General features: G+C 43.1%; 1 protein-coding gene across 2 annotated transcripts in view; it reads right to left on the bottom strand.

Moving 5' to 3' along the window:
- Window positions 1-16524, bottom strand: part of Pcca (propionyl-CoA carboxylase subunit alpha) — a 281942-nt gene that overhangs the window by 68892 nt on the left and 196526 nt on the right. For both annotated transcript variants that reach the window (XM_051195193.1, XM_051195192.1), the window contains one exon: window positions 8522-8620. In XM_051195193.1, the coding sequence (XP_051051150.1) occupies window positions 8522-8620 (99 nt within the window). The remainder of the gene's footprint in view (window positions 1-8521; window positions 8621-16524) is intronic.

Raw genomic sequence — 16524 nt, forward strand, 5'->3', positions numbered from 1 at the left:
GTTTCATCTCTGGAGATACCTTTTCCCAGGCAGGGGTTGCCAACACTGGCACCTTTAACTGCAGAGATCACTGCGTGCAAGCCATTCAGGGACTGGTCTGAGCTACTTGTGGAGACTCACTTTCAATCATGATCCCACACTGCCAGTATCGTTTCCGCTCAGGGTTAGATGGAGGTGTCTGACTGCAGCAGGCGGTGGATTTACAACACGGGCTTTCCATTGTACTGCCACTGGGGAAACTAGAATTTGCTTTTTATTCTAATCTTTTGACAGCCCGTGAGTGTGAAAACAAGCTTTCTATGTTCTTGTGGAATGTTTTCTGAAAGAAAGGACAAATGTTCAAGAAGCTGGCTAAGCTGAACCATCCTGGCTGATCACAGCACAAAGTGCCCTGGGACACAGACAATCAGGATCTGTCAGTTAAACATAAATACATTTAGGTATTAAAAACCAGCTTGTAGTCAGCTGTGGTAATGCGCACCTTTAATCCCAACACTTGGGCGACAGAGGCAGGTAAGTTCGAGGCCAGCCTGGTCTACAGAGTGAGTTTCCCGACAGCCAGGTCTGTTACACAGAGAAACCCTGCCCCCCCCAACACACACACAAAGAAAACCACTTGCTATAGTTTATTATTTAAATGCTAGCTGTTGTCTAATGACTCTGCCTTGGGACGAGTTTGTGTGTAAACTGTCCGGGCCACACCAGGGAGACTAGCAAAGAAGAAAAGACATTCCTAAAACATGGCTGCCTACTTCAACTGCCTCGTTTTCAAGCTTAAAAACGGCGTTTCAAAGACGGGTAAAAATTCCCTTCTTTCCTTGTATCGAGTCTACTCCACCATCTATTCTTTTCACTTCTTCAGAATGAAAACTCTAAAATTAGATTCTGTTCACAAAACTGCTAATTTAGCAAAGCTACCTGCTCAGGAAAGCAAGGACATTCCCAAAATGCCGTACGAGGAAGAAAAACGTCACAGGTAACGGGGAGGAGGTTGTCTTTGTTGACAGCTTTTGTCTGTCTCAGGTTTTGTCTTAAACCAACTCCGGTGCAGCTAGCTACTCCTTGTCCCTCATCTACACAGTTGGTGCCTAACACCCTTTGAAATTCTCTTCCTTCCTCAGCAACTAAAATGTAATTTTCTAATAAACAGTAAAGGAAAAGATGTGTGCCTGTTAAATTAATGAACATCTCTCTGAGTTATAAAACCCATCGATAAGACCAAGACGCGCTCGGCTCCGGGTGCTGTCCAAAGACAGGTAGCCCTGCCTCAGAGTTAATGCCTTAAATTACAGCCATGCATACGTCCCAGCTGTTAAACTGTGATTGAATTTTTTTCCTTGAAATGTAGTGAAAGCAGTTATTTCTGTTCCGCCGGGGAGCTCGTTCCTCGGATGTGTAACTGTAATTGATCTTTTCAGGGACGTGAAAAGGAGATGGTTAATAATTACTCTTTCATTTCCTGCTTCTTTAGGAGGAGACGCTAACCCCTGCTTATTCTGTTATATATTTATATACCTGACACAACTAAATATATGGGTTCATATTACATTTGGGGGACTCTGGAATAATCACATGCATACAGTACAAAATAACAGCTAATTACTCCTTAAGAAGGGTGGGGGTGAAGAGAAACATCTTAAAAACAGGGAAAACATTTATTTTAAGGCTGAAAACATGTTATGAAGAGAATTCTTTTTTCTTTTTTCTGAGCATGAGCATGTGCTTGCAAATATAAGCAAAACTGTGAACCCTATCATTTAACTTTCCAATTAAAAATTTATTTTAGGGGCATGGAATGTAGCTCAGTGATAGAGTGTTCAATCCCCAGTATGTACATACATGCAGGCACATATGCATGTGCGCACACACACACACACACACACACACACACATACATGCGCACCCACACACACAGATGAACACAAAAGTTAACTTCAGTATGAATGCACAGGAACTAGGATTGAAACTAAAGTTTGTTTTCAGACCTCGTGAGGGGCATATTAATCTAAAACATTGACAAGGAGAACACTTCCATCTTTCTAAATTGGAAAACTTAAAAAAAAAAAATTTCAGTTAAAACCAGGATGTTGTATTTGTTTGACGAGTTCATCCAATTTCTGTGCAGTTACACACTTGTAAATACACCACAGACAGTGCACACAGCCATAGCATGATTGGCCTTCCTTCACAGTCTGTGCTTGCTTATCAGTCTACATTACCTAGGCTTACTAAGCACTTTATCATGTTATACAATATATTTAATATTCCAACTAGTTCACAAATAATCCATTTCATGTGTTGCTTTGCAGTAAATGGCATGAGATTTGTGTGACGCTGTTCCAAGTTTATTTGCTTTAACGTGGAAAATTAGTTCCACTTAGTTACCTGGCAGTGCCTTATTCCACACCGGATGCATGAGTGCTGCAATCTGCTGTTTAAAACCACTTATAATAAATTTATTTTCCCTTGAAAACATTCAAGTGAGAACAAGAGAAAGGAAAAAAACCAGTCTTCAAAAGTACATGGTGAATAGCTCTCATCACACAATGCAGAAACGGTTAGACCTTAGCGGGATCTTCAGATACTTTCAAAAGTGGTTAGCTACCCTTCAGGCCCGAAGACAGCCTGCTGTGAGCAGGTGGGTAGAAGAAATCGCACCACACAAAGAAGCAGTCCAGGAGCAGTCAGCTGGCTCTGCCTGAGAATGTCTGACAACGTGACTACACAAAACGAAAATCTAGTCTGGGAACTGCTAACAAGAAACACAGTGAATCCAGCAGACAAATTACACTGTAAGAAATGGGGAACTTTTTGAGTCGGTCAAAGAAAAATTGAAGAGCCTCTTTCAAAGGTTACAAAAGAATTACTTCACAGGAAGGGAATGCAGGCATACCAATAATACTGATGATGGCGATAAAAGGTTCTGTTAATTCAGCATGCTCTCATCTACTGAGGTTCCAACACACAGGCAGGAGACAGAAACTGAATTCAACACAGAGGACCTAGAATACCTGACATCTTCTTCCCCCTTCAGTTGAGTCCTGAGGGCAGGAAATCATTCCATCTTGTAGGAAAAGCTCTCATTTTTGATAAGCTTATTGAAATTGAAAAAAAAAAAATCTGTTTTAACTAGATGGGAAATCCATCTTTTTTTTTTTTTTTTTTTTTTAAAAATCAACTCAGCTCATTTATTCATTCTTCGTTATTTCTGTTAGTCCAATTAGTCTGTGTGTGCATGCAGGAGGTGGGGGGGGGGGTAACATTGCATGCTCTTATGGTTATACCTGTGTATGCACATGTTCATAGGTGTATACTTGTGTGTTCATGTTCATTCCTGCGTATGCATGTACATGTTCATGTGTGCATATTGTTCGTGTGGAGGCCAGAAATCAACCTCAGATATCATTCCTTAGGCATCTTCTACCTTGTTCTGTGAGACAAGGCCTCTAAGTGACCTGGAACTTGTCCTTTGGGTTAAGCTGACTGGGTAGCAACTGATTCCCCAGAGCTAGGAAAACATGCATGCTCCTCCATGGCTGGTGTTTTCCATGAGTGCTAGGAACACAGCGCAGATCCTGGGCTTGCAATGCGAGCATCGTACGAGCCCCTTAACCCAATCAGTTTTGAAATGATAAATATCAAAGCCATGGTTGGCACATGGAGGGAACACTGAAACAAGCAAGAGAAATGAAAAAACTCTACATGATTTTATCTGGAAACACTCTGCTTTATTAAGGTGTAAACGGGCAAGATGCTTCAGCCAACAGCCAGTCTAGTCACATGGGGGGAGGGGTTTCTTCAAATGACTGAGGAATTAAAATTTCAATTTTATTTTACATCAATCAATTTTATTGTAATTGTAAAACTGTAGGGGCTCGGTGGCTAAGAACACTAGCTGTTTTTGCAGAGACCCAGGTTCAGTCCCCAGTGCCTACACGCAGCTCAAACAGTCAGTAACTCCAGTTCCTGGGGGGATGTATGGCTTCCTCTGGCCTCTGTTAACAGGCATGCAACTAATGCGCGCTCGCGCGCGCGCACACACACACACACGTGTGCACGCACACACACACACACATATACACACACAAGGAAAGGTAAATGCTCATGCAAAATACAATAAGTAAATCTTTAAAATAAACTATAGCAATGATACATATTTCTGTTTAATATAACTTCATTGTTTTGACAGTCTGGTTTGAGATGGTGTGCCTAGCACACATGCCAGACATCTGTGTGGTTCCTAGGGTTACAACAATTTATACTGAGATTATATTTTGCATGTATTCTAGAATATATAAGAATATTTATATAGACTACATTAAAATTAATTTTACCATTTTACTTTAAAAGTATGGCTCATAAAAATATACAAATGAAAAAAAAAAGAAAGGAAAAAAAATGCAATTTTGTGTGAGGTTCACATTCCATTTCTACTGCGAAGGACTGTTTTATGCCAGAATTGTAAAACAGGTGACTGTGCATCTTGTCACAAAGCACGTAGGAGTGTCAGGGCTTCCCAGGTCATTCAAGTGCCACTTCTTCAGACCCTAAATCCAGGAGGAAACACTAGCAAATATGTGGCGTGAAAAAGCAAACAAATCATAAAATGATACTTCAGATAAACGGGAAAATAATTAAGGCAGTGAGGGAGAAGCTGCAATCCTGTCAACAGTTTGCAATGTCTACGTCTCTGGTCCTTTAAGTAACCCCTGTGAGGTAGACATGCACCGCCTCTCCTCTGGTGTTTACCAACAGTGACTAGGGTTCTTTGCAAGCATGGGGAACTGCAGTCAGAAAAGAAAGAGCTGTAGCAGCAGCTCGGTGGGTATGGCAGAATTCAGGCCTGGCAGAGCAGCTGGCTCTGAGCAATGAGTAATGAGCACCAGGCAGTGAGAGGGAGGCCATGGCGTGCACAAGCCTGTGAGGAAGAGGAGAGGGACAGCTGGAGGCAGACTTCCGGCACGCTGGCCTGAAACAGCATAGGTGCTGCCCAGAGCAAACAGCAGTGAACGGTTGCTTCCATGAGCAAGGAGCATCCTTGAGTGGGTCCTATGAGCCGTTGTTGCCTTTGGTCCCATGGTGGTCTGTATCTGCAGAGCTCTACCTGCCTGGCTATCTTACGGCGTGGATTCTACCAGTGTGGGAGGTCAGGATCTAGAGAGAGCCCCCCACACACACAAAACACTCAAGAAGGCGGTCTTGGGAACACGGTTAGCTAGGGGGAGGTTTGGGAGAAGAGAATCCAAACCTCGGGGTCAAAGTACAGCTGAGGAAGATTTACTTGTGAAATTCTGGATCCCAAGAAGATTGCATATCCACCCACCGACCTGTCCTCTGTCCATCCAGCCATCCAGCCTCACATGTGTCAGGACTTTGACAAGACTGCAGTTTCCAAGTCACGCAAGAGCAGCACCCTTAGATCAACTGAAGGATGGTGACCACATATAAAACTCCCTAGCCAAGTGACTGCACACAGTTGATGGGGATTTCTTCTGTACGTATGTTTCTCCTATTGGTTGATGAATAAAACACTGTTGGCTGATGAGGCAGGAAGATAGGCGGGAGTAGGAGATAAGGATTCTGGGAAACGTAGGCAGAAACAGTGGCCATGTACCAGAGGATGGAGTAAGAGGTCCGGACCCTTCTCCAGTAAGATGAGACCATGTAGAAATACTTAGAGTAATAGAAATGGGTTAGTAACTAAGACAGAGATAGCTGATAAGAAGCCCTAGCCACTAACCGACAGTTTCATAATTAATGTAGTGTCTCTGTGTTCATTTGGAGTGAAAGAGTGTGCTTGTTACACACAGTAGATACAGCTGGTTTTTTTAAAGAAAATGGGGACATCACTTCCCCACTGGAGATTCCTGTGGACCCCACTGCAACAGATTCCTCAGTTAGAAAGCTGTGTTGGATTTCGCTCCTCCCTCACTACTCATCCCCTTCCACCTTACCACTGATGGTCATATGTGTGAAGCAGCTCTTCTAACTGTGGCTCCCAGATCAGCATCCTGAGCATCACTTAGGAGCCTGCTAGAGCCAGGCTGTGGTGGTGCATGCCTTTAATCCCAGCACTTGAGAGGCAGAGGCAGGTGGATCTCTGTGAGTTCGAGACTAGCCTGGTCTACAAGAGTTAGTTTCAGGACAGCCTCCCAAGCCACAGAGAAAGCTTGTCTCGAAAACAAAACAAAAAGAGCCTGCTAGAAATACAGATGGAGTCTAGACCTGTGAATCAGTCAGGTTTGCAGGTGCACCCACAGCCCGAGTTTAACAAGTCCTCCCCGTGGTCCTTCTGCACACTGGAGTTTGAAAGCAATCACTAATTTAAAGCATGAATGATAGGAAAATGTGACGTGAACAACTCTGGCACAGATAACAGCAAGAAAGGGAGCACAGGGGGGGGGGGGGTCACACAGCTGGTTCAGGGCCCTGCCTGGGAAGCCCTGCAGCAAGACTATGTGGGTCTAACTTCCTGCTCTACATCTTGATGGGTCAGACGACCTCAAGAAAGTCACTCACTTTCTCTGACCCTCAGGGATCTCACAGACAAAGAGAAGCAAGGAGACTATCCACTGTGTAGCATTATGAAGATCAAAACATTCGTTTTATGCACCAAGCTTCAAATGGCAGCGTGAGCCTATTCCACAAGGACCATGTGGTAGCTTGTCAAGTCAGCCCTGAAGCCCAATTCCATAAAAAGTGCAGGAAAAGCATCCCTGTTCGTAAGGGGGTGAAAATGTCTCGCCTTGGTTTTAGCAACTGACATTTTTGCCGCCTATACACTATTTATGTTTCTGAGAGAGTTTGCATCCAGTTAGAGGCCATTAGCTTGGTCCCACATTTCCTTTCAACAAGTCCAGGGGATGCCTCAAATGGGTTCATTTATTTTATTTATTCGGGTGCTTGCAAAGAACTTACAGAATGAAAAATGAAACTGCACTGAGCATCACCCCGGGGGAAATGGATTTCCCAGGGAAAATGGTGCTGGTGATTGTTACAGATGCATGCCTAACTGAAACTCTACATGTCAAACAGCCACCAAGCCAACTGTCAGCAGAGGCTCAAGGGAGGGTGATAAGAAGTACTGTGGCAGGAAAGCTTGACTATGTACCTAAATACTTAACAGTCACACCACGTGACCCAAACCGCAACACATTCCAAAGGGAGAGTACAACCATAGGTACAACAAAATCACCATTTCCAATGCAGTAACAAATGCATGTGTTATTCGTTTGCTCATTTATTTCTGTGGTTGTCTGCTTTCTTGTTTACCTAGGAGCTCATGCATGTACCTCAGGCTGTGTCTACCTCTACATAGCTAAAGAGGACCTTGGCCTCTGTTCTTCCCTCTTCTATCTAAGTGCCAGGGTTACAGGGGTGTTACCACCACACTTGGTTTTATGCTGTGCTGAGGGTAAAATTCAGGGCGTGGTCCTTGCTATGCACGCACTCTGCTACTGAACCACATTCCTAAGCCTCAACAAATAGATTGAAGTAGTGTGTGTAGTGATACCTTTCAAGGGTCTCAAAGAGTTTTATCTTGATCATACCCTATAAAGTTAGAAAATAAAATGAGTCAAAGAGTTGGATATAGAAGAAAAACATTACATTAAAAACATCAGGGTCAGTATTGAGAGTTCAAGTCTTCTTAGACCCAGAGAGGTAACACACCAATTGAGCTCATCTTAGAAACTACTGAATCAGATATCTACTACAGAATCTGAGTCCTCTGACCCAGTCTCTATTAAGAGACAGGTGTGGGTGAGGCATAAAACAGCTGTGGTTCTTTGGTTTTCTATGTAAAACTGAGTTAAAGAACTAGCGTTTGATGCTGTGGGGGATTTAAAGTTCTTTTTCATATGTAATAGCCACATATTCCTTTGGTTTTGTTTAGTGTTTGGTTTTCCAGGAGCCTTTGGCCTCAGTATGAGGTGCCCATGGTGGTTTATCCCTTTCCATGGTTTTCAACTTTAAATGGAGGTCAGTGGTTACAAAAAAAACATGCTATCCACTCTTGGCTTCAAGGCACCTGCTCAGAGAAAGAAGCTGCGCGTGGCGGGGTGTGGGGGTGGGGGAGTCTCCCCAAATTACAATACTAACTTCCCAAGGCATATGCTATGGAAAGTCAATCTGCATGGTCCTGTTTCTGCTGACCTAAGACTGCACATTTCAACTGCATAAAAAGAAGTTTCTCCATGCGAGGCCTGATTTATAATTAAAAACCTACAATGAAAAAAAAAAAAAAAGATGACCTCTTGTATTTTTTTTTAAGCCTGTGGAATTATTTATTCCAGCTAAATATAATGCAATGGTTTTATGTGGTTCTCTGGAAAAATGAAAAGAAAAGAAACTATTCCCTGAAATTAAGATATAGCTCAAAGTCCTCTAATATAAGAAGAAAACTTTTACAACTACACACAGCGAATAAAACACAGCTTTGCTCCTTATTAGTATTAGCTGCACAGGGATTCGTGAGGATTTTGAACTTGAAGCCTTCTAAGTAAATCATGTGAACATTTACCTGCACAGTCCTCTGCGTGCCGTCAACGTTGACAGACAATAAAGGTGATGCCAGGTTCCACGTACTGGTCACATTTAGTTTCGACCCATCAACTTCCACCTGTTGTGACACCAAATGAGACTGTTACTGTGAAGAAAGACAGAAAACTGATCCCAAGTTCACTGCTGCATGCAAGGCGGTGGCCATTTTAACAGATGGCTTCCAAACAACCTGTCATGTTTACTGCTGCAGCCATGAAAGACAGGGGCCAACAACACAGACTCCCAGCCATCTCTGGGGAGAGGCGAAGGACCTGTGAACAGCTGCCTCTGGGTAGTGAGTCTTCAAGTGATTCCCAGTAAGTAACAAACAGCCTTCTAACTCAAAACCTAGCTGGACATGGTACATTTACTGCAATTAGATGAGTAATGCACATAAATTCCAGTGACACTTTGCAACCCACACAACTGTGCTTGCATATAATGTCCTCTCCAAGGACCAAGGGAGAACTTTCTCGGTGCTAATTTTAATGATGGACTAAGCATTGTTATCTTAATTAAACGCACACCTTAATTAGGCAAGCCTCTCTGGTGCTGAGCAGCCAGCCTATTCAAACTTTGAAAAGTTCTACCACACAGTTGACAATGACTTTTTTTTTTTTTTTTTTTTTTTTTTTTTTTTAACAGGGTTTCTCTGTCCTGGAACTTGCCTTGTAGATCAGGCTGGCCCTGAACTCACAGAGATCTGCCTGCTTCTGCCTCCCAAGTGTTCGAATGAAAGGCATGTATCACCTTGTGCAGTCCAGTAATTTTTACCGAATCATCGAAAACAAATCAGAGACACAATTAAAGGAACATTTTAAGTTTCTAAGTAAGTAACATAAGAGCAGTTGAAAAGAAAAAGAAATCAAGGTTAACTCAAGACATTCACCAAGGGCTGCTTCCTAACTCTGTTTTAAGAAATAAGCTGCAAATAATATTACTATTTTTCTGAGAGGCCCTTCTGGTAGGAGGTTGCAGTTTGCCACGGCCTGGCAGCTCTCTCTGACCTTGGCAATATGGAACACTCTCCACCCACCTCCACACCACCCCACCCTGGTGGAAGGCACCCTGTTCTCTCTACCTGACCTTATCTGGAGGATTGTCTGTAGGCCCAGTGCCTGACTTATCTCTAGTGTGACCCTGGATGCAGATCCCTGCAGAAGATTCCCCCTGCTGCCGACATTGTGCTAGGAACATTATTAGGATAGGACTGTGCTTCTGCACATGATAACTAAGAGTCCTACTATGAGCTTTATGATGGGCACATGCTGTTTAATGCAAATTAGGCGATTCCCCAGCTACTGTCCCCCAATCCTATATATTCTCTGTTCTCTGAAATAAAGCTGAGCTGATTCATTGACCTTATGTACTAGAGGGCTATGTCCATTGTACTCACAGGGTAGATAAGGCAATGCCTGCTGCTTATGCCCTCTTTGCCCAGCATGGCTCAGTGGCCAACAGACTTTGGGGGAGGAGGGGACCTGCACTATTCTACACCTGTGCACACCACCCGCACAGGTTGCCTAAAGCAGGATCAAGATGTGTGGCTGCCAACAATCCCGCACTGTCAACTGTCCAAACTGCATGGCCACTCTGTAAAATCACATGTCAGAGTTCCATTGTCTTTTGGACCCTTGGGGACAGACAAAGAGACAACAGTGAACAAAGACTTGTTGAAACATTTCTGTCAGGTACGAAGTACCCTAAAAGGATCCAAGCTTGAGGACACAGCCAGAGAAGGTTGAAGGCTTCATGACGCTGCTGATTAAAGAAGTGATTCCACTGTATCATGATAGGAATCTGGAAGTTTCGACAGGAAGTCAGGATGACTGACACAGAAGATTCCATGGCTGCGCGCGCACATACATACACACACACACACACACACACACACACACACACACACACACACCAGGGACTGTAGGCAGAGGAAGTCTTTTCAATGCAGTCACAGCACCAGAAAAGCTCAAATGAGATCACAAGTTGCCACTCAATAGCTAATGGTCCAGAGCCCAGCAGCATAGACTTGGAAGGCTCTCTGCCCCACCATCACCATCTTGAAATGGCTCTGAGCACTGTTCCAATACCCCTGGTACATGCACCTAAGCTCTATGTTCTTGGGGTCTGGGGGCAGAGGAAGAAGCCTGAAATATCAGTGTCTGGAAGAGCGTCTTTTTACATCTGGAAATCATAACCCAGTTTACACAGAAGAAGTCTGTCTTCTTTCCCTCTGCACTAACAGTAGAAAGGTCTTAAAAAAAAAAAAAAAAAAAAAAAAAAAAAAAAGGCTCTACGTGACTGAGAAACAAAGGGACCACATTTCCATATGCACTGGACAAGAAATCAGTACAAATTTGTGATTTTACTACCTCTGAAGCAAGGAGGTTATCACAACCCCAGTAATAAACATGAAGCACATCTGTAAATATTAAATGAGGCAATGTGCCATAAACCAACCCTTGTCAATCAAATGTCCCCAAGACACACATAGCCAAGAACAGATGTAATGGCTTTACCAATACTGACATCAGATGGGCAAAACCCAGTTGTGGGGATAAGCATCCATGGAGGAAAAGAGCTACAGTTTGCTTCCAAGGAAAGTCTGGTCAGACTAAGCAGAAAACTCCAGGTCTTATGGCTTATATGCTGGTCTCCCAGGACCACCAGAGGAGCAGATGAAGAATGGGAGGTCATTTCCTCATTTCTACAGAGGGCCTTGCTGAACTTGCCACCACCCAACCTCGTCCTTGACAACAATCAATGTGAAACAGCCCTGCCACAGAAGAAACCAAGGTCGGATGTGGTCTGAGAGAGCACAGGTACCCAGCTTGTGGAAGGCGCGACCTTTGCTTCTAGCCAGCTTTCCCTATTACAACATAAGAGAGTGGTAAGAAAATAAGCCAATACTGCATCTTGGGATACAACTGAGGAAAATTTTATAAGAGAAAAGGGTAAACAAATTAGGAGCCTATTACACAGGAGCAGCTACTCAAAGAAACACAGGAAGACTTCAGATAAATAGTTCTCCAAAGACTTAAAGCAACTGTAGGAAATGTGACCTTCTTTAAAAAAACAGCCCAAAGAAGGAAAACAAAGGTTCAAAGAAGACATTCTACAATAACAGAAGGAAACCGAGAAGCAAGCTGGTAGAGCCCAGGAAAAAAAAAAAAAAAAAAAAAAAAAAGGAAGAGAAAAATACCATAGAGATAAAAGCCATGCAAAGAAGCACCCAGAAATAGAATGTAACTAAAGAGAAATACCAGGACATAGAGAAACTCTACAAAACAGCATAGAGCTAGTAACATAAAAACAATAGGGAAGAAAACACATGGAGAAGGAAGAAAGACAGCACTAAAGACACATTAATTGTTGTCTTCAAAAAGGCATATAAAGCAAAAAACAATACATAAAGCCAAAGATATGACAAAGTAACTTTTCTGTTTGTTGTTTTTTGAGACAGGATCTTACTATGTAGCTATGGCTGGCTAAAGTTCACTATATAGAACAGATTAGCCTCAGATTTACAGAGACCTGCCTGCCCCTGCCTTTCAAGTGTTAGGATTGAAAGTGTGTATGACTACACCCAGCCAGAATAACTTTATACACACACACCAAAAAGCAAAACACAACCAAAAAAAAAAAAAAAAAAAAAAAAAAACAAAAAAAACAAAAACCAAAAAACAAAAAAAACCACATTGCTTCAATGGAATTCTAAAATTTATATGTAGCCATATAATTATTGGGCAAAAATAAGAATCTACACACAAGGAAGGAAAAAAAATAAAAGTCGGCCTAATTATCCAAGAGCAACACCAACAAAGAAGACCTAAGGGTAATTTGTTCCAAGTAGAACAAAGGAAACAAAGTAACCAATTTCATGCCCAGCCAAGGTTTCCCTATGAGATAATATAAAAACATATTCTCTGCAATGTAGGGACTTGGAGAGGGTTCTGAAAATGAGACATCTTTTTAGGTACTAAAGTAAAACTACTCTCAAAGAAATACAGAGAAGTCGGTGTGTTATTCTTTAAGGAAACATTAGGCACATGTACTTCCTGTTGTTTTCTATGTTTCTGAGACACGGAGGGTCTGGAATGTAGCCCAGGATCAAATGTAGCCCAAGCTTGACACAAACACTAAATTCTCTTGCTCCAAGTGCTGGGAAGACAACCAGAGACCACAGAAGGAAGCTACCTTTAAAATGAAGTAATTTGTTGTTTCCTTGTTTGATTGCAGTCTTGGTGGAGCCGGGGGGCCTCTTGTAAGCCAGACATGAGAAGCAATGCAACTAAGATATGCAGAAAGAAAGTGTAAAACGCCCCCAGGCAAAAGGTAGAGGACGAAATAGAGGTTAATTTAAGTTTAAAAAGCTAAGGCTGAACATTCAAAACTAATAAATCTCTGTGTCATGATCTGGGAGCCAGGTACAATCCTCAGAGACATGTGGGTCAGCCAGCCTCTCATACACGGTAGTGAAAAACAGAGACCACCCCAAACAAGGTAGAAGGGACACCAACATACCGTGCTTCCTTTGGATCTCCACATGCACACCACAGCACTCACAGCCACCCATATTCACAAAGATGGCACACATATACACATCATATAACATATACACAAAAACATCTTTCTTTTAATGGGGGGGCAGCCAACATGAGACAACATACACAGATAGGAATGCATCCACCCTTAGCATGGGGTGCTGCCTGCCTCGTGGCTGTCTGTAATCAAGTGATGTAATCTAAGATGGCTGTTGGTGACTAGAGAGGAAATACAAGTACTGCCGGTCACACTGAGTCAGAGAGCCAGGACACACGCAGAGGGTGCACAGAAGGGAATCTGAAGGCCGCCCCCCCCCCCCGAGGAAGGGGAAGCAGTATGGCAGGTAAAGAGGTCCCTAAGCAGGGGTCTACAGGACAGAGGAAGAGCCACCTCTGGGGCGTGTATACTGTGAGAAGGAAATTACCACGTGGTTTCAGTGTGGGCGAGAAGGGGTGGGATACGCCAGAGAAGATCCATATTCCCCGGAGCCAGGGAACCACAAGCAGAGGCTACAGAGACCAGTTAGTTGAAAGGATGGAGAGGAGGCGGCGGGCGGAGAGATTACAAAGGAAAGGAAGAAAGGAGCTCTAGGAGCAGGGGCTGCAGGGACTCCCACAGGCTAGGCCAAGCTCTTCCCATCAGCTCATAGTCCCTTCCGCCCGCCCAAATCTGTGTTTCCAGATCACCTCTCCCCATACTCCTCCCCCCACCCACCCACCCACCCACCCCGTGTCCCGCCCCAAGGTCTCCAAAAGGTTCTCATGAAAACGGTAATTTCCAAACCTGAAACAAAGGGGACCCGGTAACGCCAACATGAAAATGAGCCGAGGGTGGTGCGGAGGGCGCACACCCTAAACAAACAAACAGACCCTGACAACGACATGCAGTTGAAAGTTAATGACACCGGGTGACTTGCCATTCTGCAATCGTCTAAAGGCGACCAGCTAATTTAAAGTCGTGGGCATTACAAATCTGGATGAATCAGAGCCTGGCTATGGTGGGTGGGAGTTATAAAATGCTCTTCACGTGCCTTATTTTCTGAAAACTTCCTCCCAGCATAATCAAAGATAGGTCTAGTTACAAGTTACTCAAAATGAGAATATTTAAGGCATTTCGTGAACAACCTAAAAAGGCATGATTTCGTTCAATTTCCAGAAGGTGTTTTTCCACATCGAGTAACCTCCCTGCAAGTCTGTGTTTCGCCAAAAACACCCAGACGCATCTGTGGCTCAGGCAATGCTGGTGTGAAAATTTCCTGTGAGCTGTTTGGAACATTCAGTTTTCCTACCCACGTCATCATAAGGGAAAAATACACACCCAAATTTGTATGGCATTGGACTGGGGTTACTTACATTATCACTAAAAAACAACAATACAAAGGACTTCCTCAGGGTTACCACCTGACACAGGGGGGGAAAAAGTTAAGAAAAGAAAAAACATGCTTTAAAAAACAAAACAAAACAAAACAAAAAAAACCTGTACAACATTAGGAATGTAAAACTCAAACAGAGTATTACCCAGCCCTGGCCTCACAGATAATAAAACTATAGGGAGCTGAGGGCTTAATAAATGCTTCTAGTTTGCCCTGTAGCTTTGTCACAAGTGAATGCTACCTTTCTACATCTCATGGTGTTCAATGTCTAGGAGCTCGGCGCGATGCTGATGTGAAACTGAGCTACAGCTGCCATCATTCTGCCCATAGCTTACCTTGCTTCTGCCCCTGCCAACACAATGCAGGTAGGATGCACCGGCTCAGCAGATCCCCTACTTTCCAGAAAGGCACAACTAGTTCCTGGCCCTTTAACAGACTCTTGTGGTGGGTTATTCACTTTCCTGGTTTTTTTGTTTGTTTGTTTGTTGTTTATACTTTGACCAGGTTTTGCTGTGTAGCTGGGTAGCTGATCCTCTTCCTTTCCCTCTCATTCTTTGGTCTCTTCCTCCCAGATTTCTCCTCCTATTTATTTATTCTCCCTGCCTCCCAGCCCTGCCTATCCTTTCTCCTGACTTGCTAGTGGATGTCCAGCTCTTTATTCGACCAATCAGGCGTTTCAGACAGGCACAGTAACACAGCTTCACAGAGTTAAACAAATGTAACATAAAAGGATGCAACACATCTGTGCATCATTAAATGAATATTCCATGGCACAAACTAAATGTAGCACATCTTAAAATAATATTCCACAACAGTACACCATGCGATCAGTTAGTTGGGCTATTACTTCCACCTAGCCTTACCCCAGTTTCCTGGGTATGCAAAATATTCTTTCAGACTGTCAATAAGAATATGATATCCCCATGATTTAGCAGGTCTGATAGTTTTGTTGCTTGTTTGCTTTGACATTTATTTAAGTGAAGTATGACAGTTCTCAAACTTCCAGTATTAGCTATAACACATTCTATGTCTTACACTGTAACAGAAACAACAAGGTTTTGCAATTCTTTGGTCACATTTGCTGTGTATATGCATGCATGTGAAAGTGTGCGCAGATGCACACACTGATCAACAGAAGACTATCTTTTTGGGAGTCGGCTCCGCCTTTCATCTCACAGAGGCAGCCCTCCTCCCTGTGCCAGGAGCTTCAGGCTATGCTGAAAGCCTCTGTGCAACTCTATCTACATCTCTCATTTTGTCGAGAGTGCTTGGACCCAAACGCATGCCATGACATGGATTCCAGGCATTGAAGTCTCCTCATCAGACTTAGGCTGTCTCTCACCAGCTCAGAGGAGGTTTGTTCAGCCCGGCACTTCCACTTACTAAGGGAGTTCTCTAAAACATTCTGATACCCTGGGTGGCTATTCATAGAGGAACAAGATGGCTATCTTATGAAAACAAACAAACAACAACAACAACAAAAAAAAAAAACCCACATTTCTGCTGTGGCTCTTTATGCTATCACCTTGCAAACAGTCTGATTTTTCTTTCCAAAACGCATAAAAATGGCAAAAAAAAAAGCCACCAAGAGAATTAGATGTTACAAAAGGTTATATTTAATATGCATTGTTATAAATATAATTAAATACATCTCAAATGATGTGAATTGCAAAAGCAAAAAGCAAAAAGAAAAGGTGCTGATCTATACTACCACCAGTATTATTGTCTAGTTTCTATTAATTATCACCTCATTAATTGATCAGTGACAACTTTATTTTCAGTTTTATGGTTTCAAAAAAAAAAAAAAAACCTCTATGCTGTCTTGATCATGGTTTAATTACATTAGCAGTTTCCTTTGGGTTGGTGTGATAAGGTCAGCCTCTGATCATGCTGTAACTTCTATCAGTATCGGGAATAACTCCAGATAGACAGGCTTTACCGTGGGCAACCATGGAAGCTTGGGCTCAGGTGGGGGTGGAGGCCGGCATCTCAGTGGCAAGGCCAGCCTTGTCATCATGATCCTTCTGACCATACCTCCCAGTACTGCAATCACAGGCGTGCACCACAGT

Source organism: Phodopus roborovskii, unplaced genomic scaffold (assembly GCF_943737965.1).
Source record: "Phodopus roborovskii unplaced genomic scaffold, PHOROB, whole genome shotgun sequence".
NCBI classification, from domain to species: domain Eukaryota; kingdom Metazoa; phylum Chordata; class Mammalia; order Rodentia; family Cricetidae; genus Phodopus; species Phodopus roborovskii.